Below are 20,796 nucleotides of genomic sequence, written 5' to 3'. Positions count from 1 at the left end.
CGTCTTGGCTTCATTTTCAGCAGTCAGGCGGATAAAGGGACGAAGGATCTGCTCAGCGGCAGCAAACACGCTGCGATATCGCCCACAGAGTTGCTTTACAATTATCCATGTAGGCAACTGTTCAACAAGATCTGTGACTGTTTGGGGTAAGTTTTGTCCTTTGTTATTCACCCGTTTTGTTGTCTTGCCTTACTGTTTTGTTCCAAAGTTTTTCGCCCCCCCGTGTCAGTCTCATGGTAGTTACCGAGTCCTAATCATTTTCCTCAGGAAAACCTGGTTTCCTTCCCTTATTTCCACTCACTTTGCGACCAACTTGCTTTACTTTAACAGCAAACAAAACATTTAACTTTTTTGCGAGACTGCAAATCGGCAAAAGTTTTCTTCGCGGTGCATGCCAAATAGTTCCGGCGCTATTGTATTTCGCTAATATGCTAACCGATTGTTTATGTATGCTATTGACTAACCAACATTCTGTTACCACTTTCGGCTGCATATAAACAAGAATGTGGTCATGAAAATGCAAAAGACAGCCATCAGAAAATTCAGCACCTACATAAACAGTATACGCACACTTCAATTAAGGTATATGTTGGTAGTATAATGGTTTAACGCCCGACTACATTAATGCAACAGTGTCTACTAAACCACAGCATACATTTTCATTTGGAAAAGTAAGGCTTTCAGCTATTTTAGTAACAGTATGTATACTTTAAACACATTGAGGTGTTTTGTGTATTACAAATTAACACCATAAGATAAATATGTAAATCTATTCTGAACTGGTGTATAAGCACATAAAAGAAGTAATTGACTATAAGCTTTATATGATGTGTTATTACTCAAGTACTTGGAACATTGAAATACATACACACACACACACACACACACGCACACTCATATGAACAAATAGTGGTAGTACAATACCACAGTGGGAAAAAGGTTCTATAACCCAAAATGGATAAGTAGCAGTAGAAAGTGTCATGAGGAATTACTTAATTTAGGTATTTTCTGGTAATTCCATTTACCCCTCTTCATGTCACTGCCGCTTAATTTTCAGGAATGCATGAGTCCTGTGTGTGACCCAAAATCAAATGCTGGCCAATGATGGGAAACTTTTACCTGCTGCAGTTTGCCTGGCTCCATGGAGATGACAACAGAAGGAGAGGAATGTGGTTGACAGCGTGAGCAGGGGGTGGGATCAACGCTTGAGGAGGCAGTAATCCTCAAACAGATCTAAAAAGCTGAAACAAAAAAAAGAGACAGCCATACACGGCCAATCAGCAGTCACAATGCTGATGCCAGGACCTCTGTGGACATGCCTGGCTCTAATGTGGCTGGGAAGCTCCAGTGCCCACAGCTTATTTACCTGCGAGCCCATTAAGGTGCATCGCTGCCTCGGGATGTCCTACAACATGACCTTCTTCCCCAACATGATGGACCACTTTGACCAGGATATTGCAGCCACTCATATGAAGGTAAGTCCCAAGAGAAAATATCAATATTTTGATATGTATTGGGAATAACTTTGCCAAAGTCTGTGTGCAGGATGTATTACTGTCAGCTGACGCAGGCCACGCCTTGCACCGATCCACTTAGCACCAGATATGTTCTGAGAATGACTGCTCATTAAATGCTTGCATTTGCAACAAAATCTGCATTTTTTTTCTTCCCTCCGTGGAAAAGTCTGTCACAGAATTAAAGCGCTGGGCTTGTTCTTCGTGCAGACGTGCGTCCCGTTTCCTGACATTCCCAAAGGCACTAGTGTGGGTTACAAACACTGGGTGTCAGAGTCTTGATCATGAACACTGATCTGTTGAAGGCGTCTTTTGTGGGCCATCTGGGAGAGCCAGTGCGGCAGGGTAGCAAGAACAGACTTTTATTTCACGGCAGACTTGGCCGCGGGCAAGTTCATCGACTTTGTTGTGAGGGGGCTTTGATTTCTGGAGGAAGGGGAGGGACACACCCAGCCTCAGACAAAGCCTACACAGCATACCACATTGAGTTTTTCCTCCCTCTCTCTGTTAATCACTCACTTATACCCCTGAGTACACTGTACAGCTTTACCTCCAAGGTCTTGTGTCCCAGGTGACGGGCTTACACTCGCTGACCCACATTCAGCACCGCCCTCCACACACGGTGCTCTTTGGAGATGATTTTTCAACAACAGCCTGACATTGTAGATGAAATATGCTCTTGCTTTATCGTGACGTCCGTCTGGCCTATCAGTAGGAGTTTCCTGAGGGGGGCTAACCTTTTTCCACCCTTTCTTCCAGATTCCACCCATGTTTGCCAGCTGTTGAAACAGAAAGGTTTGAAAAGAAAGAACAGAAAGACAAATTGATTTTCTGTCAAAACCAGGGATCCGTCAGGGTCAATGAAAGTTTGGGTGGAAGTTAGAAAAGTGATTTCCTGGCCATTTCTCTGAGCCCATGTAATCCTCAGTGTACTTTGCTCTGGATTTCCTTGCAGAGGATTTTGCCTGTGAGGTGAAATCTGAAAACTGGTCAATGGCTTCGCAAAATCCTGCAGTTTTACTGTAGCTCTGCCATTATGCGACTAAAGGTCAACTCGTTGAGAAAAGGACAGATCGTTTCCAAGCGGCCTAGAAGAGAAACAACAACAACGCTCACTGCCAGAGTGGGTGAGCCCAGGCCCTAAAGTCTCCGGGCTTACTGGATTTCAGGGGGGGAAAAAGAGAGGAGCGGACGATTGAATAGTGGACTGTGTTGTGGTGAAGCTGTATGTTTTGTGTAGAAATATTAGACACAGACACGTCTCCATCACATAATGGTTGATTGTGTTCAAATAAAACTCCACCATGTCCTTGGAATATTAAGATTTAACTGGAAGGGAGAATCAGGGAAAAGCAGCAAAAGCCACAGATGGCCACACATGCTCTGCTTAAGATACAGACACTACTGTGGCTCACCAGGACAAACTGTCAACAAGCCTTTGCATTCCAGCCCTCCTGGCCCATCAGCGTGTGCTTCCCCACGTCCGTGCACTCATTTCCTGCCACTTATACCACCCACCCCACCCCTGCAGCTCAAGGTCTCGACCAGTGTGTTGAAATGGAAGGATATGGTTCCCAGACAATGAATAGCCATCTTTGTGTTGCCCAGCAGATCCCTGATGACTGAAGTTAGCACTAAACAGCAGTGGCTGTCTTAGTTTCTTAACATTAAATAAGCAAAGCCAGCAGAATTAATGATATGCAGCATGATTACAGACTATTAATAGTTGAAGCTATTTGCACCGTGAGAAGGAAGTCGTTTAGCTGTATACCGCAAAAGGCAGAAACCTTTTTTCATGTGTGTAGGAATGTGTAGGATTACTTAAATAAATGAGTTCACGTTTTAGCAGGTGATTTTTAAAGCATTGTCACCTTTCTGTCTCCCTTCAGCCATTTATGCCGTTGGTCAACCTGCGCTGCTCTCCAGACGTCCACCGCTTCCTGTGCCAGGCCTTTTTCCCAGCATGCATTGAGAACACAGTTTACCGTCCATGTAGAGAAGAGTGCAACACGGTCATGTCAGAGTGTAAAGCAAATATTGAGGTCTTTGGTATCAGCTGGCCTCCAGAGCTACAGTGTGACAAGTGAGGGATCCCAAATCAAGCTACTTGCAGAGTAAAGTCACACATTTTAATTGCATATTTTTTATTTTATTTTATTTTTCAGATTGGATCCGTGTTTCCTCATCGGTCATGAAACCTCCACTGAGACCACCCCGGTGACCTCATCAACCAAGAGAGACCTTGGATTCTGGTGCCCGCTGCAGCTAAAGACCAAGCCAGGCCTGGGATCATCATTCCTGGGCACCCAGGACTGTGCCCCACCCTGTTCCAACATGTACTTCAAACCCCACGATATAGAATTCGCCAAAAGTTTCATTGGCGTGTGTTCGATCATCTGCTTAGGCGCCACGCTCTTCACATTCCTAACCTTCCTCATTGACGTCAAGCGCTTCCGTTACCCAGAGCGCCCGATAATCTTCTACGCCGTCTGCTACAGCTTTGTCTCGCTGATGTATTTCATTGGTTTCCTGCTGGGAAACAATGCAGCCTGCACCAAAGCGACTCATCCTGCCAGCGTGGACACCGTGGTGCTGGGCTCGCAGAGCAAAGGCTGCACTCTGCTTTTCATGCTGCTCTACTTTTTCTCCATCGCGGGCCTCGTCTGGTGGGTCATTCTCACCATCACATGGTTCCTGGCGGCCGGACCCAAGTGGAGTTGTGAGGCCATAGAAAAGAAAGCGGTACAGTTTTTAAAAGAATTTTGCTGTTTGAAAGTCGACAATTGAGTGATTATTTAGATCTATAAGCCGTTAACGACCACAGTGCTTAAATGGGCACTATTTAGAACATTTTAAATGAAAATAAAGTTGAACAGTCTGGACATGTCAGGCCACAGAGATGATATTTATCGGCGTACTGTTTGTGTGAAGGTGTGGTTCCATTCTGCAGCCTGGGGCATCCCCGGGTCGCTCACCGTCATGCTGCTGGCTCTGAACAAGGTGGAAGGGGACAACATCAGCGGCGTTTGCTTTGTGGGACTCTACAACCTGGACGCCCTGCGCTACTTTGTCCTGGCCCCGCTGGGCGTGGGTGTCATCGTCGGCCTCTTCCTCATCCTGGCCGGCATCGTCTCGCTCAACAACGTGCGTCAGGTCATCCAGCACGACGAGCGCAACCAGGAAAAGCTGAAGAAGTTCATGATCCGCATCGGCGTGTTCAGCTGCCTCTACCTGGTTCCTCTGGTCACCCTGTTGGCGTGTTACACGTACGAGCAGAGCCACCGCAGTGCCTGGGAGAGAACCTGGATCGCTGACCGCTGTCAGGAGTACAGCATCCCCTGCCCTTTCGAGGTACCTTCATCACCCTGACAATTATTATTATGAGTTGTAGTCGTGGAACCAAACTGTAAAAATGTGCTTTTACTTTGCTTCAGGCGGCAGAGTCGGACCGGCCCGACCTCTCCCTGTTCCTGGTGAAGTATTTAATGACGCTGGTTGTTGGAATATCGGCAGTTTTCTGGGTCAGCAGCAAGAAGACCTGCTCAGAATGGGCCTACTTCTTCAACAGGACTCGCAAGAAGGAGTGAGGCCCCATCACGATTGCTGTGTGAGTGTTTATGTTGAGTGTCATCGTAACTCCCGGCTCTCTGACCCACAGTCCCATTAGCGAGAGCCGCCGGGTGCTGCAGGAGTCCTGCGAGTTCTTCCTCAAGCACAACAGCCGCGTACAGCATAAGAAGAAGCACTACAGTCCGAGCTCCCACAAGCTAAAGGTTATCTCCAAATCTATGGGCACCAGCACCGGTGCCATGCCCTCGAACGCCTCCGCCACACCCACCCTGACCAACCACGGAGCCTCAACACTCAGCAATCGCGACGCTCACCCACAGTGTTCTCTTTCTGAGGCTTCGGTCAGGGAACACCTGGACAGGTGCACTCCCAGCAGGAGCTCCAGGAGGGGGGTGAGAGACAGGGAAAGGGAGGTGGGGGAGAGACAGAGCAAAGGCGGGAGCTCCAGTAAAATCAGCAGCCGTTCAGAGAGCACACACAGAGTCCCAGACGCCAGGTATGTGAAGTAGCACATTCGCTCCCTGGCTGTTTCACATCTGCTGCTTCACCGTACATCTGTTTGGTCTTCTGGGTGGTCTAGGTTGACTCCAAAGAGCGAGCTGGTCCCCGGCGGCGGGCAGCATCCAGCTTTAAACGCATCACACAGCAGCGGCGTCCAAGACTCCGCCCACCAACTGGAACACAGGGTGCGGGAGGAGAGCAAAGTCGTAAAGAACAACAACTGCTGAGGTGGCAGCCGCTCCACATTTACGTATGCGTCCACTCGGACCTGCTTCACAATCCCGGCGCAGCAGTTCGTTGCGGCACATTTGAATGTTCCATGCCAGCGACGTGACACGCGCTGAGCATGTCAACCTGCGAGTCTGAGCAGTGAGCCTCCATCTGAGGCGAGGCCTGAGTCTACAGCTTTAATACTTTAGACACTGAAATGTTACATCGTTCTGTTAACGCGTTACTCTAGTCACACTTACGTGGACGCAAGTATTCTGAATAAAACCGGCATCGGCGCCAATCCGAATACAAGCGTGTCGTGCAGACACGTCGATGGGGAACTTGCTTTCTCATGCGGAGAGAAGCGGCAATTTGGCCTCATTTGTTTGCAGAAGCAAAAGGTTCTTTTCTACCATTTTTTTCAACAAATTTTCCCGGCTGCACAGTGAATTTATTCTGATTACTTGTGTACCCACACGTTTTCAGACCGTTTTATGTTTGCGTCCAAAATAGTGATGTTTCCGATCAGAATTGGTTTAAACAGTTCGGATAAAATATGCACACATTAACATGGCTACTGAATATATATCATGAAAAACTTTAGACCTGCTGTTTTATTGAATAGTTGCTTAATAGCATAGAATGCCTTAATTCAATATTTATGTAAGTATTAGTATAGCTCTGTTTTTTAAGAAAGTCTTTCACTGGACCAGCATTAGCGATATAGAGGCCACATTTTGCCAAATATTCTAATTAAGAGTCATCCTGTGATACAGTTATTTGAATGTCTTATTCTTGCTGGGAACCTTTAGATTGTCACTTTACTGCTCCTTTCAACAAAGGAATTCTTTCACACTTGATGGATATCTTTTACTTGTTTCTAATGCACATTTCTCGAGCCAAGGTGTCTTCAAAGATGGGTTCCATGAATTTGGTCAGCTTTATACTTTAAGAATGTGCTTTGCTTGGAGAAGTTCCCTGTTTTTAAAGACCGTACAGATGTTTCGCATGTGTGCCGTTGACACACGAGTCCAGTCAAGCTAATCGAGAAGGTTTTGCACTAACTGTCATTAAGGCCACAAACGGTTCATCATGAATTTTAAAAAGAAGAAAAAAAACACCCATAAAGAGGGGAAATAGACCCAATTTGGTGCTTTGTTCAGGGCCGCAATGAAATTAAATATTGTCAAAACATCTGGGATTTATTGCAATATCTGGAATTCTGTATGTCTTAAGACAAATTAAAAGGGATGTATCTTTTTTCTGTTTCTTTCACCATTCTTACACCAACATGTGGACGTGGGTATTTCTTGTATTGTTATCTGTTTTGGTTTTTTTTACTGGTTTTATGTATCCTATCTTATCATTTTGAATTTTGTATCAGCTCAGTATAAATTTGAATAAAATAAAGTGAATACTTTGAGTTAGGTATTTTATTTAACATAGTCTTCATGTTCATATCAAGTTTAAAACACGAGCCCAGTTTAAACGGTTGTATAGCTTTCATTAAATTAATTTGTTATAAAGAAAAAATAATGAATTAAAATGTAACTAAATTGTCTCTTGAAGACATTTAATTAATGTGACACCAATAGAGAACTGGAATGACTTAAAAGTAGTAAAGACTGATCAGTTTTTCTTCATTTATGCAAAAATGCACAAAAGTGATGAAAAATGCACATGTGAGCACAACAGGGATGCTCTGAAGCGTCTGCCACGCCTGTTTCCTCCCTCATTCTTCCTCCTCCTCCTCTTCCTTGTCCTGCCCTCTCTGGACTAAAACTGGCTGCAGGGTGGATGGAGACGATCTTTGGCTTCGGAGTTGTCGGCAGGAGCGCTGACTCTTCCCCAACATGTCTCTTCTTCTCCAACTCCTGCTTCTCGTTTGCGTGGCTCTTCCGCTGCACGGCGTGGAAAAGGTGAGAAATAGAGGATACCGAAAGGATCCTGACGCAGACAAGGTAAGGGAGAGTCCAAAGCAGCTTTCCAGGAGAGATTGCTGCGCTTAGGACACATTTCAATCTTGTGTTGCCTTCAGTCTATTTTCATTACTGATGTTTTACTGTTTTTCGTGTTCGGAAAGTTTTTCTTAAGAGGAAAAAAAGGGGCTCATTCAATGAGATGAGTCAGACTGTAGCAAATGTGCAACTAAACTAACGTAGGCTTGAATAGACCCTGGCAGAAGCAGGGAAAATGCAGTATTTGTGCAGCCATCATGCTGTCAGACGGTTCTTTGTTATTCCAGGTTTGGCTGCTGTTCAGCAACAGTCAGAAAGGAAGTTCAGGTCTGGCTCCATTGCCCTCGCTGCTATCTAAAAGATTAAACTCAATGTGCTCTACCTGAAGAGGGAGTATATTATTGCATGTATGAACAGTTTTAATTCCCCTCATCACAGATTTGGCTACATATTTATAGAATTACACAACCTCTGAGCCAGGGTTAGGGTTAGGGGAGAGGGAGTGAACAAAGTGGAAACACATTCCTCTCATAAATCTCCTGGGAGTCAAATGAAAGTGAAATTGATGTTTATTTTTGCAAGACCTCCCTCAAGAACTCCTGAAAGTCAGCACACTGGCAGAAGCTCAGGCAGAAAGTCACATTCAGAGGACGTAATTAAAAGGACATAATGAATGCCATTTTGTGTAGAAAAGGAATAGCTTATTTATTTTCCAGCTGTAATTCTTAAAGAAACCCCATTTTGCCTTGACTGAATCGATTAAAAACCCCCCCGGTGCTCCAGGGTGAGATTCCTGTTGACAAATGCATGAAATACGGCTGCACTCTGGGCCAAATGCAGCCTTTGTGCTTGGGTTACAGTACCAGACTGTGTGCTACAGCAGCAACGGGCGGCGCACGAGCATCAAACAGACGTTCCATTCATTAGTCGTCTTTGAAATGTCTCCAAAAAATCCTAAACCTTAACATTAAAAAAAAAACATATTCATGCAGAAAAGCCATCAGAAATTATGCAATTTGCCCATGAAATCCAGGTCTATTAGAGCACATGTGTGCCAGCCCACAGACCCTTGGCTTTAATGACCTTCCCAGTTGCCCATAAAGATGAAGTCAGTTTTTGCTCTAAAATAACCATGTAATGACTAAAACAGAGCCACAAACATATGGCTCGCAGCAGAGGGCATTTACAATATCGTAATTCCTCCACATCTTCATCTAGATTCGCTTCAGCTCAGAAGTTTCAGGTCCAGACATGATTGTGTAAGCAGGGTACCGGCCCTTTGTTCTAACGTCCAAACACAACAGCCCTATTCAGAGGGCAATAATGACCCAAAATGACACCCTGACTTATTTCACAAGGGCCCAGACACTCTGCTTGTCTGCCCCACTCCAACAACTAAAATTATAATCCGGCCCCAGCCTGGGGAAAAACCCTTTTCAGTGGTGAACTCCAGTCTCATGGTCTCTTTTGAAGAGCAAAGCAATTGTGGTTCTTATTGTGTGCCTGTGGCCCGGCCAGTTTTGGACCGCCTCCCCCGGTCTGTGTGTGCTGACTCAGCTTCAGTAAGACTCAGCATCTGTTTAAACGCCGCGGACACTCAGTCGGACACTGAGACACACCGAGACAAGTGTGGCCAGATGTCCGCTGGTCTGAGCTGTGGCTGTCTTCCCCTCACTGGTAGAACACTTCCACTTGCTTGGTGCTGGTTCTGTCGCTTGCTTTAGCCCAGTGTTTCTTTCACCCATTTTGTTTATGAGCAGGGGATTAAAACCACCTGTGGATCTTTTTAAGGTCAACGCCCATCTTTTCTGTCTTTTTCCCCAGTTTGGCAGCTGCCTGCAGGGTCCAGCAGGCACCCCCGGCAGAGATGGTAACCCTGGAGCCAACGGCATCCCGGGGACGCCGGGGATTCCTGGTCGTGACGGGCTAAAGGGGGAGAAAGGCGAGTGTGTGAATGAGATCTTCGAAAAGCCCTGGAGGCCCAACTACAAGCAATGTGCCTGGAATTCTCTGAATTATGGGATTGACCTGGGTAAAGTATGTGTAAGTATCCAAGTCAGGCTACACGTATTTAAGGATGCTGCCATTTTAGAAACACACAAACCCTGGTGGAGCCAGGGGACAACGCGCCATCTGTAAAGTCTCTTCTAAAGCCAAGTTCCTGCACATGGAAGTTGATGAGGTGCCCTCTGTGCTGCGTTTCCAGCAGAAACTATGACAAGGTGCTCTCTTCTTGCAGTTTAACATCATTCAAGGCCCAGTAGGTCACCTTTTAACAGGTTAGCCATGTCGAGGTCCCTCTAGGGTTCATTTCTGTTGAAAATGTGATAAAGTGCCACTCTAGAGTGGCCATCACATGGCAGTAAAGTGGTTCCTACAGTTAGAAATAAGCCATAAATGGTGCCCTCACACTGCCACAGGGGTCTTTCAGAGTACAGAAACAGCCCATAATGCTCCTACTCAGCCGATGATCCTCTCCAGGGGGCGAGATGTAATGAAACACCCTCCAACAATAAACTTGTTCCTCTCGGTGCCTCAGTCCTGTTTCTCCACTGGCTCCTGGTTATCGCGGGTTCAACTCCTGATCATATTCAATGTCAGAAATGTACTGAAGAACCTGTGCGCTGTGTTGCAGGACTGCACCTTCACCAAGCTCCGCTCGGACAGCACCCTCAGGGTCATCTTCAGCGGCTCCCTCCGACTCAAGTGTAAGAACGCCTGCTGCCAGAGGTGGTACTTCACCTTCAACGGGGCAGAGTGCACCGGACCCCTGCCCATAGAGTCCATCATCTACTTGGACCAAGGAAGTCCTGAACTCAACTCCACCATCAACATCCACAGAACCTCTTCAGGTAACAGTCGGGCGTCTGCTTTCTTCAGAGACGGCGTTTTCTTTTCAATAAGCAAATAAAATGTGATTTTAAAATGATGCTAGTCGATTATTTTAGTTCAGATTTCCCAGTTTGGGATTCAACATCGTCCCACGTGTGGAGGCAGTGATCCCTGAGATGTTTCTCTCCCCTACAGTTGAAGGGATGTGCGAGGGGGTGAAAGCAGGCCTGGTCGACGTAGCCGTGTGGGTGGGCACCTGCTCCGACTACCCCAAAGGTGACGCTTCCACGGGATGGAACTCCGTTTCCAGGGTTATCATTGAGGAGCTGCCCAAATAAATCAAAGGCACAGCACCCCCCCCATCCCCCGAAGCCATCAGGTACGGCTCGCTGCTGGGTCACAGCGTCCCTGGTGGCTAACGTGAATGTTCGTTACGACAGCAACAGTCTTACTTGTTAACAACAATCCTGAAATTCCGTCAGCCCTGAATCAACTTTGTACTGTAACCAAGGAGCGAAGGTGCTGGTGCGTGACAGGAGCCGAGGAACACTGTTCTCACGGGACATGTTTGTGTTCATTAGTGCTGTCAATAAAGTTTTTTTTTAAAGAAACCAACATTATTGGGTCACTTTTGCACACCGTGGTGGCCAAAGTCATACGTTTAATGTACCGACATTAATTAACATTAACATTGACTTTAAGAGGTGAGGTACGTCTCTTCGTGAACGCCTGAGGCAACAAAAGATCTCCACTGCTGATGTGCGTGATTGCAGAAACAACTACAGTTAAAAATAGTTGCAACTGTAAACCTGACGATGTTCTCTCTGCTCTGGCTGAAATGTGAATCATAAATACAACTAAAACATAAATATTTAAAAAAAAACAGGCACAATTTTAATCACTGACTCTCCAGCTCTCTCAATCTTCAGAGTGCAAACAAACGCATCTCAGATCCAGATCATCTCAGACCAGAGTTCCGTCTGAACCCGACGCTCTGCTCCTCGACTGACACCAAAGTGCTGGTGAAAACTCTTCAGTTGTGTCTCAGAAGAAACGCAGACACGTTCTCGTATACCACAAAAGTGATACAGCAGGCAGGAGTCACCCGGATAATGTTGGGAATGATGCCCTTGTAGAAACCAGCAGCTCCTTCATTCCTGAGGAGAAAAAGAAGAGGATTCAGAACAAATGGGAGGGTTTTCTGCTCCTCTATTAGCAGGTACTGCACCTCCACGTCCGGCTGATGACATCCAGCACGCCGTTGTAGCTATTGTGCTGGTCTTGCAGGCGAGCTCGCACCACCTGATACGGGTACGTCGTGGCCACGGCAAATATTTTGGACAATGCCGCCATTGTGATATATTCAAGAGAGTTCTGTCAATGCAGGGAAACGGATGAAGGGTGAGCGAGGAGGAGGAAGGAAGAGAGCTGAAGGAAAAGGACTGACTCACTTCAACTTTTGTGCTGTGAAAAGTTTCCTACATGTATTCCACACAGGGCATGTTCCCACCGCCCCCCTGATCCCTGATCGTGTGCTCAGTGACTCACCAGTTTTGTATCTGAGGGCTCGTTCTTGTATCTGTTGTAGTCTCTCTTGAGCTCCTCATAGGCCATGAACTGCAGAGCTCCGTGAGATGTGCCGAAAAGACCAGGAACAAAACCCTGGCAACACAGGTTTGTGCTCCGTTAGTGACTCTTTCATCACAGTTACCCTAGAATGTTCTGAAAGACTTGAGTTATAAGCTAAAATCCAGGTTCAATGTCATCCTGGTGCACCACCAACAACCTCATACTGAACAGCATCATAACCAAGGAGATTGATGTGGATTTCAGGCAGTCAAAGAGAACAGATGAAGGTTCTGTGGACATTAATGGAGGGGCTGTGGACAGGGTCATCAGGAAAATAAAGCAGCAGCTTCACTACCTGGGGGAACTCAAGAAAGCTGGACTACAACAGAGGAGGCCTGAAAACCTCTACCAGGGTGCGGTGGAGAATGCCCGTCGTGCTCCAATACAGCCCTATCTCCTCAGGCAGGAGATAAAGATCGCTCATTCCAATACCACATTTTCTTCAGCAAGGCTGTTCACAATCTGAACAGGCACTGATACGTACACATATCACACATGGCATCATAAAACAATCAGGACTTCCTCCATAAATAACCATAAATCGAGTAGTGGAACAGTACTTGTCAAAACTGTACTTGCCTTATTGCTCTGCTCCAATTACATGTTTATTATCAGCACATTCTTAAGGGAACCTCTATCATTGCAGATATTTTATCATGTACAAACATTTTTTTACGCATTAATTTGCTATTGTTTCTTCCAAGTCACATCAGGGTCCCAGTAGAAATGTTGTTTTTTGCTGCACTGCATTATACTGAGAATTAGATGAAAAATTCGTCACTGCTGCCCCCTCGTGGCAATGAGTGGAATAACACAACGCATTGGTTATAAAATGCTGCCAACTTGTTGAATTTGCTGGTCAAACTCAGCTTATCACGGGGAAATAAGGATGTCACTGGCTGTGCTGAATGGTAGTTGTTGAAGTTTGAAGTGCTCCCTTTTTAAACACCATCATCCTATCAATGTCACACCCTCCAGAACCCCTCGTTGATGAAGAAAACAGTTACAATGATGACTAACCCTGTACAGTCCAGGAACTCCTTCATGGCGGTAGATCTTGGCCAAAGCGTCAAACATCCCCTTGTACTGTTTACTAGAGCAGTCAGCACTGTACTGCAACACCAGGCGGGTCTTTGTCACCCAGATCGGGTTGGTTAAGGTGAGCGTAAGGATTCCTGGGTGGAGATAAGTGACAATTGTCAGAAGCAAGGCAGAAAACATTTACAGAGTTATCTGATATATGGTTAGATACATAGTTAGCATGCAGCTACTGAAACATTTGGTTGTAGTTTTGTCATTGAAGCAGACAAAGCTGCAACAAATACCCAATAAATAGGCTGCAAACGTATGTCAGAAAGCTATTATTTCATCATGAACACTTAAAAACACAGGCTGCATTGAAAGCTAAGCTCGTTTCCACCCAATAATGGTAAGACGTTGCTGATTAAAACTTTTAGTCCCAAACATTCATGCGGCCAGCAGGAAGCACATCCATGTGACCTTGTGGAATGAACAGTAGCAGCTCCTTTTATCTGCTCCCAGTCTGCTGCAGCCGGCTCAAAGCTGCGTTATCTGGTTGTTGTTAACAATTGCTAGCTGGCCGTATGGCTGGTGAGCAACGTGGGGATGTAACTGACCTGCTTGAGCTGCAGACACCAAGTGCTCGGTGGCACTCAGCTCAGTCTGACGACCCTCTTTAATGTAGCCTTTGATTGCATTGTAGCTGGAAAAGAGGAAGTAAGAAGAGAGTGGGAAATGTGTTCATTTGAAATGTTAAATCACTGCATGCATACATAGCTTTACTGCTTACGTACAACAGGAAATAGAGACCCCAGGATGCACCTGCTCCCCAAATATTGGGTGTAACTCCTTGGTAGAGGCCCCTCATGCCCTCCTGCTTCCAAACAGACTTCATGCAGTGAATCATTCCACTGTACTTGGGTCTCAGGTCCAATCCATCACTCACTATAATAAAAAAGGATGAAAATGAGAAAGCTAAAATAGTAGGATAACAATTAGTCAGGCCAATATACGTTACACATGTTTCTATTCACATTAAGCCTTAGCTTTAAGGAACTATAGAATTGGAGACACTTTTACTGGAGTTATTACTAATGACATTCACCAGATTTCAGGTGTGAAACTGTACCTGCAAACCGGATCTTGACCAGATCCAGAGGGTGAAGCGCAAGCGTGGACACCACACCTCCACTGAGACCAGCGACCAGGTTCTCGATTCTGACATGACCGAAGATCTTCTGAGCATGCCCGGTTATTGAGAGGACAGGACTGGGTTTTGCGGAGAGTTCCGTCTTCGGTACATTAACGACATCGTGATTCGGAGCTGAGCTCATATTACCTGCTCCTGTCGGCTAACATTAGCTGTGTTTACAAGTGATACTAATACTTTGATCTCGTTTAGGCCCGTGTACAGGTATTACTTGGATCTCCTTTTGGTATTAAATCTATCTAAAAATAGCTACATTTTACGAACAGGTTATGGTAACTCTTTGATGCATCCTCATTCTAAGATTGGAGTAAACCAGGTTTCCACACGCAGTAACTCGTACCTGCTGCACGTTGTCTAATGTCAGGCGGTGTGGCGACGTTGCTGGCCGACCTTGCTGTTGCTAGCAGTGGGCTAGCGTGGACGAGCCGAAATATTGAACTACACAATATAATATGCCTAATTAAACCTAGAACATGAAAGGAAACCGAATTAGTAAAAATAATGTCTCATACTGTTTCAGAATGTAAAAGACAGCAGTTGTATAGACTCATCTGACTGCAAAAAGAATCGTCCACGCTATGATATGCCAAAAATATTTTCTCACTTTGAGAGACTGACTCCCCACACGGTCGTTGACGTTGTAGTACTTCCTGTTGTGGCTTTCAAAATAAAGCAGAAATGCAACGCATCCTTTAGTTTGTAAGTTTCTTTGGGATGAATAAACGTATCTTTATCTGGTTATCAGGGATAACAAATGGAGCTCCCCCTCATACGTACAGATAACATATGTTAAATAAGTCAATCATTATTTTACATCTGAAATGAATGTAATTGTCAGGGCAATATTCTAAGGGTTGATTCAGGAATGTATTCTCAAATAATTGTCAAGTAGTATTTCCTGTCTCATCGTTATTAAAAATAACTTGACGCTAATCTGTGACGTCGCCGACTTTTCGTCCCACAATGCACTGCGGCCACTCTTCTCGTCAACACATGGCGTACAGAATGCTAATGTTTTCTCTATTCTTTGAGAAGTGATTTTTATGTATATTGTGTAGAAAGTAATTTGTACATTTTGTACCTACCCCGTCATGAAGGTTAAGGTCATTTCTAGGAACCCAGACGATTATGTTAGGGAAACTAAATATGATATTCAGCGCGGTAAGTTGTATAATTTAAACTCAAGCTAACCAGATTCAGTTACAGAGCTAAATCTGTATAAGAAACTACTTTTTAAAAAAAACATATACTGTCTTACACGCCAGTGCTGGGTGTAAAATAAACATGTTCAACACGTTCGTTGTCTAGCGTGTATTCAAATGTTAACATTAGCACAAGTGGAGCTCCTTACAACTTATGATACAAAGCTGTTTTTATTCTCAGTTCCTAGAAACTATGACCCAACACTCCATCCGTTTGAGGTGTGCAGAGAATATACGAGGGCACTGAATGCCACGAAGCTCGATAGGGTCTTTGCCAAGCCTTTCCTGGCCTCCCTGGATGGACACAGAGATGGGGTAAACTGCATGGCTAAGCACGCCACAAGTCTGGCCACTTTGCTGTCAGGCTCCTGCGATGGGGAGGTAACTATCAACCAAAGATGAAGGCTTAACCTCCATGTAAACATGCTAGTGTAAACGTGATGCCACTTACTTGGAATTTCATTTGATCTGTAGGTAAAAGTCTGGAATCTGACTAAGCATGAATGTGTCCGAACGCTACAAGCACACGAAGGATTTGTCCGGGGGATGGTTGTACGCTTTTGTGGAACATCATTCTTTACGGTAGCTGTTGCCTTTTAATGCTTGAGAGGAATTCCCTTTTGTCTTTTCATATGTTTTATTTTCAGATCTCAAATAATGAGCGCGGCTCTTGTGTTGGTCGGTTGTAGGTTGGCGATGACAAAACAATCAAGCAGTGGAAAATGGAAGCCCCGGGTTATGGAGAGGAAGAGGAGCCTATCAACACAATTCTTGGCAAGGTATGATTGGTGAGCATCTGCTGCAGGATTACCACAGTGGGTTCAGTGTGGGAAAGGTCTTCTGATGAATATTTGATAGAGGTTTGCCACCAGGATCAGTTGGAGTTGTTCCAGAACAAATTTCACAGCAGTAAAGTATTAAAAGTGTGTGATTGTGAACTCGACAGCTGCATTTTGATGTGGAATTAAACACCTAAGCTTTCTGCCTTGTTCTAATAAAATCTTGGAGAGACCGTTTGAGGTGATAATGAAATTGACACCTTCAAGAGCTTGAGCAAATTACAGAAACGTTAAGGCTTGCAAGCTATATTTATATTTCCTGGCAAACACTGCTGTGCTCTGCATCCTCACTCGGAAACAATTCTAAATCTCTCTAGTTTTTAGAGCATTATTCAACAACTGCTATGACATTAGGGAGAAATGATATAAATGCTGTTCCATCTTCATCCTGCGTATTATTTAATAGTATTTGAAGTAATCAGCTAACAGTGAAGTATAAGCCCATCTCAGTGTAATATGTCACTAGTGAAATGGTGACTACGACTACTCTAAAGTGTGAATCACATTCTGACTCTGAAGAATGAATTTTGTCCCCATGCAGACAGTGTTTACAGGCCTGGACCATCACCGGGAGGAGGGTTTATTTGCTACCTGTGGCCAGCAGGTGGACATCTGGGATGAGCAGAGGAGCAGCCCCATCCGCTCGTTCACCTGGGGCGTGGACAGCTTCAGCTCTGTCCACTTCAATCCAGTGGAAGTAAGACAGTCAATCAGGCTTTGTCCAATTAGCGACTGGGAAAACACCTTTAAATCTCCACTGTTTTTGGTTTCTCCTCCACAGACTGAACTTCTTGCAAGCTGTGCCTCAGACAGAAGTATAGTGCTGTATGACATGAGAGAATCAACACCGCTTAAAAAGGTAGCTGCTGAAAACTTATCGTGTTGTGTCTCAGTCTGTTGGGTGACTTATCATCTGTGTGCTCCTCAAGGTGATAATGACGATGAGGAGCAACACACTGTGCTGGAACCCCATGGAAGCCTATTACTTCACAGCTTCAAATGAGGACTACAAGTGGGTTGATGACACGTGTACTTTGTGTGCTCGGAGGGCTTTTCTTCCTGTGCTCACGTGTGTCTTCTCTGCAGTCTGTACACGTATGACATGAGGTATCTGGAGAAGCCAATCATGGTGCACATGGACCACGTCTCTGCTGTGCTGGATGTGGATTATTCTCCCACCGGGAAGGAGTTTGTGTCCGCCAGCTTTGACAAAACCATCCGCATCTTCCCCAAGGATTCCGACCGCAGCAGGTCAGTAACACCAGCTTATCTTGGATGTGGGGTTGAAAATACTCATCTGTTTGGCTGCCAAACACAAAATATAACTACTATTTGCATGTCGTTTCAAATTTAGAGTAATTTTTCTGCAGTAAAATAGTATAATAATTGAATTATTCATAGCTTTGAATTTAGAAAATTACCGGTAGCCAAACTGGGCTTATTTTAGAGGTATTGAAACTGCATTGCACATTTCATTTTATATTCTTTTCATTTTCAAATGTAGGGAGGTTTACCACACCAAACGCATGCAGCATGTCATCTGCGTCAAGTGGTCTGCAGACAGTAAATACGTTCTGAGCGGCTCGGATGAAATGAACATCCGACTCTGGAAGGCCAACGCGTCGGAGAAGCTGGGAGTGGTGAGTCCCACCTCATCATCCTTCCGTGACCCTCAGATCATTTCCCCATTGAAGACACTGTCAGTGCCAGCGTCTATATCTATGAGTGATGGATGCTGTGACGTGTCTGCCTCCTTTCTGGATGATGTTTTATGTGTTAGCTGCATCCTTTGATATGGCCGTGGCTCCAGGCCAGACTTGGCAAAGTAAAAGTAGGTGACTGTGCCAGGAGCTGCAGATGCCAAATGTCCTCATCAGTGCTGACATAGTGGGTATACTAATCAGCACAGTGAGTTCTCTGGCAGAGAAAGCCCTCGAGAGCAGCAGTGGCTTTTTATTATTATGCGACATGTATTTTATTTAGAGTATTCAGTCTGAATCATGGCAACTTCTACATCAGCGCGAGTTCTCTCTCATTCACTTTTGGTTTGTCCAAAGTGTCAGAGTGGAAAGTGCAAGTTTCTGGCACTAGTTTTACTGCCACGGTTTAAATAAGATTTATTTACAGTCTTTGCACTTAAAGAGATCAGACAGGGGCTGCTCTTATCAGCAGTTTGAATGAGCTAATCACTTAAAGCGGCCCACTCTTAAAAATAATGAAGCTCTGAGAATCGACTTTTACTGAGAGGGTCTTTAATTGCTGAGAAATGCTGAATCAAAGATGTGCGTCTGTAGACATCAGGCGGCTTTGATCAGGACTTTCTTCAGCTTTTTTGTAGAACTTTGCAGCGGCAGTTTGTGTAAATTTGACCTTTTTTATTTGAAATGTAACACTTTGAACTGGATCCTGTTTCATTTTGGGCCTTTAATATTTAATTTCTTTCCTCGGGGCTTGGTTGGTTCAGCGGAACACTTTTGGAAAACTTTGGGTTGACCGTCACGGATGTGGCACACTGGTGATGTGGGAGGTCATGGACTGAGAATCCTCAAGATGAGATGCAGAGTAGCGGTCCATTCGATAAAATGTCTAATTTCTTCACCCTGTTGGAGAAGTAAACTAAACTTCTTTAGCCGTCTTAAACCACAGTGTTGTGTTTGTGGAGCAGAGAAACACTGCTCAGTCTCACTTATGTATGTGTGCCAACTCTATTCCTGCGAATTAGCTTAGCATCTAACGGCTCTTCTCTCGCTAATTGAATCGGAAGGAAATCATTGCTTTTAATTAGCATAAAAGGCTTCAAAGAGCGCCGCTTTGGCCAAGATGAGTCTGAGTAACATCCCAGAGAGCGAGACAGCGATTTTGTTAGTGTTGGTTATAATTTTAGAGTTTTAGGGTTGAGATTTTACTGTAAAAAGTTAAAACTTTTGGAGCAACTTGTTTGAATGGGTCTTTGTTGCTGCCCATTATTATGAATGAAAGCTATGCATATGAAACCCTCTGAATGGTCGCAGCTCTCGTCGCTCACCTCCTTAACCAACCAACCCACCCACTCTTGTCTCACAGCTGTCCCTCAGAGAGAAGCAGGCCATCAACTACAACCAGAAGCTGAGGGAGAAGTTCCAGTACCACCCGCAGGTCAGACGCATCACCAAGCACCGACACCTTCCCAAGGCCCTCCACCACCAGAGGAAGGAGCTGCAGGTCATGAAAGAGGCTCGCCGCAGGAAGTACGTGTTCATTTTTTTTTCTGGAGCTAAGCCACTTGTTTGTGCTGCCAAGGTAAGCGTGGCCTCTGCTGCCTCGCCGGCCTAATGGAAAATGTCACAGATGGGCCTGCCCGGCATGACGTGGGCTCCATTGGTCTTGCATACTCATTTATAGCCTGTATGCGAGATTGATTGTCCCAATTTGCCCTGTTGTCCAGTGATTCATCTAATTGCCGTCAGCGCCTGTTTGGACTGTGAATGATTTACCATCAATGTTTATGCATTATTTTTAGGCTGCATCAGCGTAACCGTGACATGGTTGTGAGGTCACCGCACATTTATTTCATCTTCTGAATGTCCTCATTGCTTTTTTTTTGTTTTTCCAGAGAGAGAAATGTGCGCAAACACAGCAAACCAGGAAGCGTTCCTGTGGTGTCTGAGAAGGAGAAACACATCGTGGCTGTGCTGGAATAGAAGCAGCCAAGTTTTCAGGCCGCTCACTTGTGTTTGGAGGAATTGTTTCCGGCGTGATTGGCGGCAAAATGACTCCAGGATGTAAAGAATATGATGTGACAGTTGACCTGGTAGACCTGATGGCTTTATTTAATTATGATACATGGCATGACAAAAGTATCCTGTCAGTAAATGCTGTAAAGGCTTGTTAAAAAGGTTTCAAACTTTTGTACTTTGTGCAAACCTTGAGGTTTATAAAGTAGGACAGAAACAAGCTGCAGAGATGCTAATTTACTCACAGCCGAGCTAATGAGGTAGAGCTTCTATCCTCTTAATGTTGCCCTTCAAATCCTATCAGCTCCTCATCCTGGCGGAGTAAAAGCCATGTGCAGAAAAGAGTGTGGGAACTGAGAAAGTGTCCCTAAGTGGAGCAATTAAATGGCACCGCCTCGGTGTTTTGTGGCACCTAAATTCTGCCGGTTTTGTATTAAAACAATAAAAATAAATTGTTTTTGCCCAAACAACGATCAGTTGCACTATTTATTTCAATTCTGTCCGTAATTCTGTGGAAGCAAAGTATTTATCTGATTGATGAATCCATTCCCAGCAGATCCCCGACTGCGCGCCCCCCCCCCCCCCCCGAAACCTGAAC

The 20,796-nt window shown here is 45.0% G+C and overlaps 4 protein-coding genes across 7 annotated transcripts; 3 read left to right on the top strand and 1 right to left on the bottom strand.

The window, feature by feature from the left end:
- Positions 1-2: 2 nt before the first annotated feature.
- On the top strand, positions 3-7,218 carry fzd6 (frizzled class receptor 6). 2 transcript variants are annotated; one of them, XM_011605253.2, is made up of 8 exons: positions 3-146; positions 1,058-1,475; positions 3,404-3,597; positions 3,680-4,256; positions 4,446-4,865; positions 4,949-5,097; positions 5,173-5,580; positions 5,665-7,218. In XM_011605253.2, the coding sequence occupies exons 2-8, from the start codon at positions 1,290-1,292 to the stop codon at positions 5,810-5,812; spliced, it is 2,082 nt and encodes a 693-aa protein (XP_011603555.1). In that variant the 5' UTR covers positions 3-146; positions 1,058-1,289; the 3' UTR covers positions 5,813-7,218. The 2 variants fall into 2 exon arrangements, with proteins under 2 accessions (XP_011603555.1, XP_029694160.1); XM_029838300.1 differs by having other exon boundaries at positions 14-146; positions 1,129-1,475.
- Positions 7,219-7,570: 352 nt separating this feature from the next.
- LOC101073135 (collagen triple helix repeat-containing protein 1) lies at positions 7,571-11,192 on the top strand. 2 transcript variants are annotated; one of them, XM_011605254.2, is made up of 4 exons: positions 7,571-7,714; positions 9,578-9,796; positions 10,389-10,605; positions 10,781-11,192. In XM_011605254.2, the coding sequence occupies exons 1-4, from the start codon at positions 7,649-7,651 to the stop codon at positions 10,921-10,923; spliced, it is 645 nt and encodes a 214-aa protein (XP_011603556.1). In that variant the 5' UTR covers positions 7,571-7,648; the 3' UTR covers positions 10,924-11,192. The 2 variants fall into 2 exon arrangements, with proteins under 2 accessions (XP_011603556.1, XP_003965879.1); XM_003965830.3 differs by having other exon boundaries at positions 7,571-7,756.
- A 13-nt stretch (positions 11,193-11,205) lies between these two features.
- Positions 11,206-15,023, bottom strand: slc25a32b (solute carrier family 25 member 32b). Of its 2 annotated transcripts, XR_003889051.1 has the most exons (8): positions 14,364-15,023; positions 14,029-14,179; positions 13,852-13,937; positions 13,235-13,389; positions 12,134-12,247; positions 11,814-11,959; positions 11,492-11,742; positions 11,213-11,418 (listed from the first exon to the last, which is right to left on the bottom strand). XR_003889051.1 is itself a non-coding variant. In XM_003965852.3 (7 exons), the coding sequence occupies exons 1-7, from the start codon at positions 14,566-14,568 to the stop codon at positions 11,619-11,621; spliced, it is 981 nt and encodes a 326-aa protein (XP_003965901.1). In that variant the 5' UTR covers positions 14,569-15,023; the 3' UTR covers positions 11,206-11,618. The 2 variants fall into 2 exon arrangements, 1 of the variants encoding a protein (XP_003965901.1); XM_003965852.3 differs by having other exon boundaries at positions 11,206-11,742.
- Positions 15,024-15,407: 384 nt separating this feature from the next.
- dcaf13 (ddb1 and cul4 associated factor 13) lies at positions 15,408-20,671 on the top strand. The gene is made up of 11 exons (XM_003965831.3): positions 15,408-15,605; positions 15,828-16,027; positions 16,121-16,228; positions 16,336-16,425; positions 17,027-17,182; positions 17,267-17,344; positions 17,415-17,497; positions 17,572-17,736; positions 17,990-18,125; positions 19,549-19,712; positions 20,078-20,671. Exons 1-11 carry the CDS (start codon positions 15,536-15,538, stop codon positions 20,163-20,165), a joined length of 1,338 nt encoding a protein of 445 aa, XP_003965880.1. The 5' UTR covers positions 15,408-15,535; the 3' UTR covers positions 20,166-20,671.
- Positions 20,672-20,796: the final 125 nt, after the last annotated feature.

The sequence above is a fragment of the Takifugu rubripes genome, chromosome 7 (genome assembly GCF_901000725.2).
Source record: "Takifugu rubripes chromosome 7, fTakRub1.2, whole genome shotgun sequence".
Lineage (NCBI taxonomy): Eukaryota > Metazoa > Chordata > Actinopteri > Tetraodontiformes > Tetraodontidae > Takifugu > Takifugu rubripes.
Note: the sequence above shows the minus strand (reverse complement) of the source record. Positions and strands in the feature narration are given on the sequence as shown.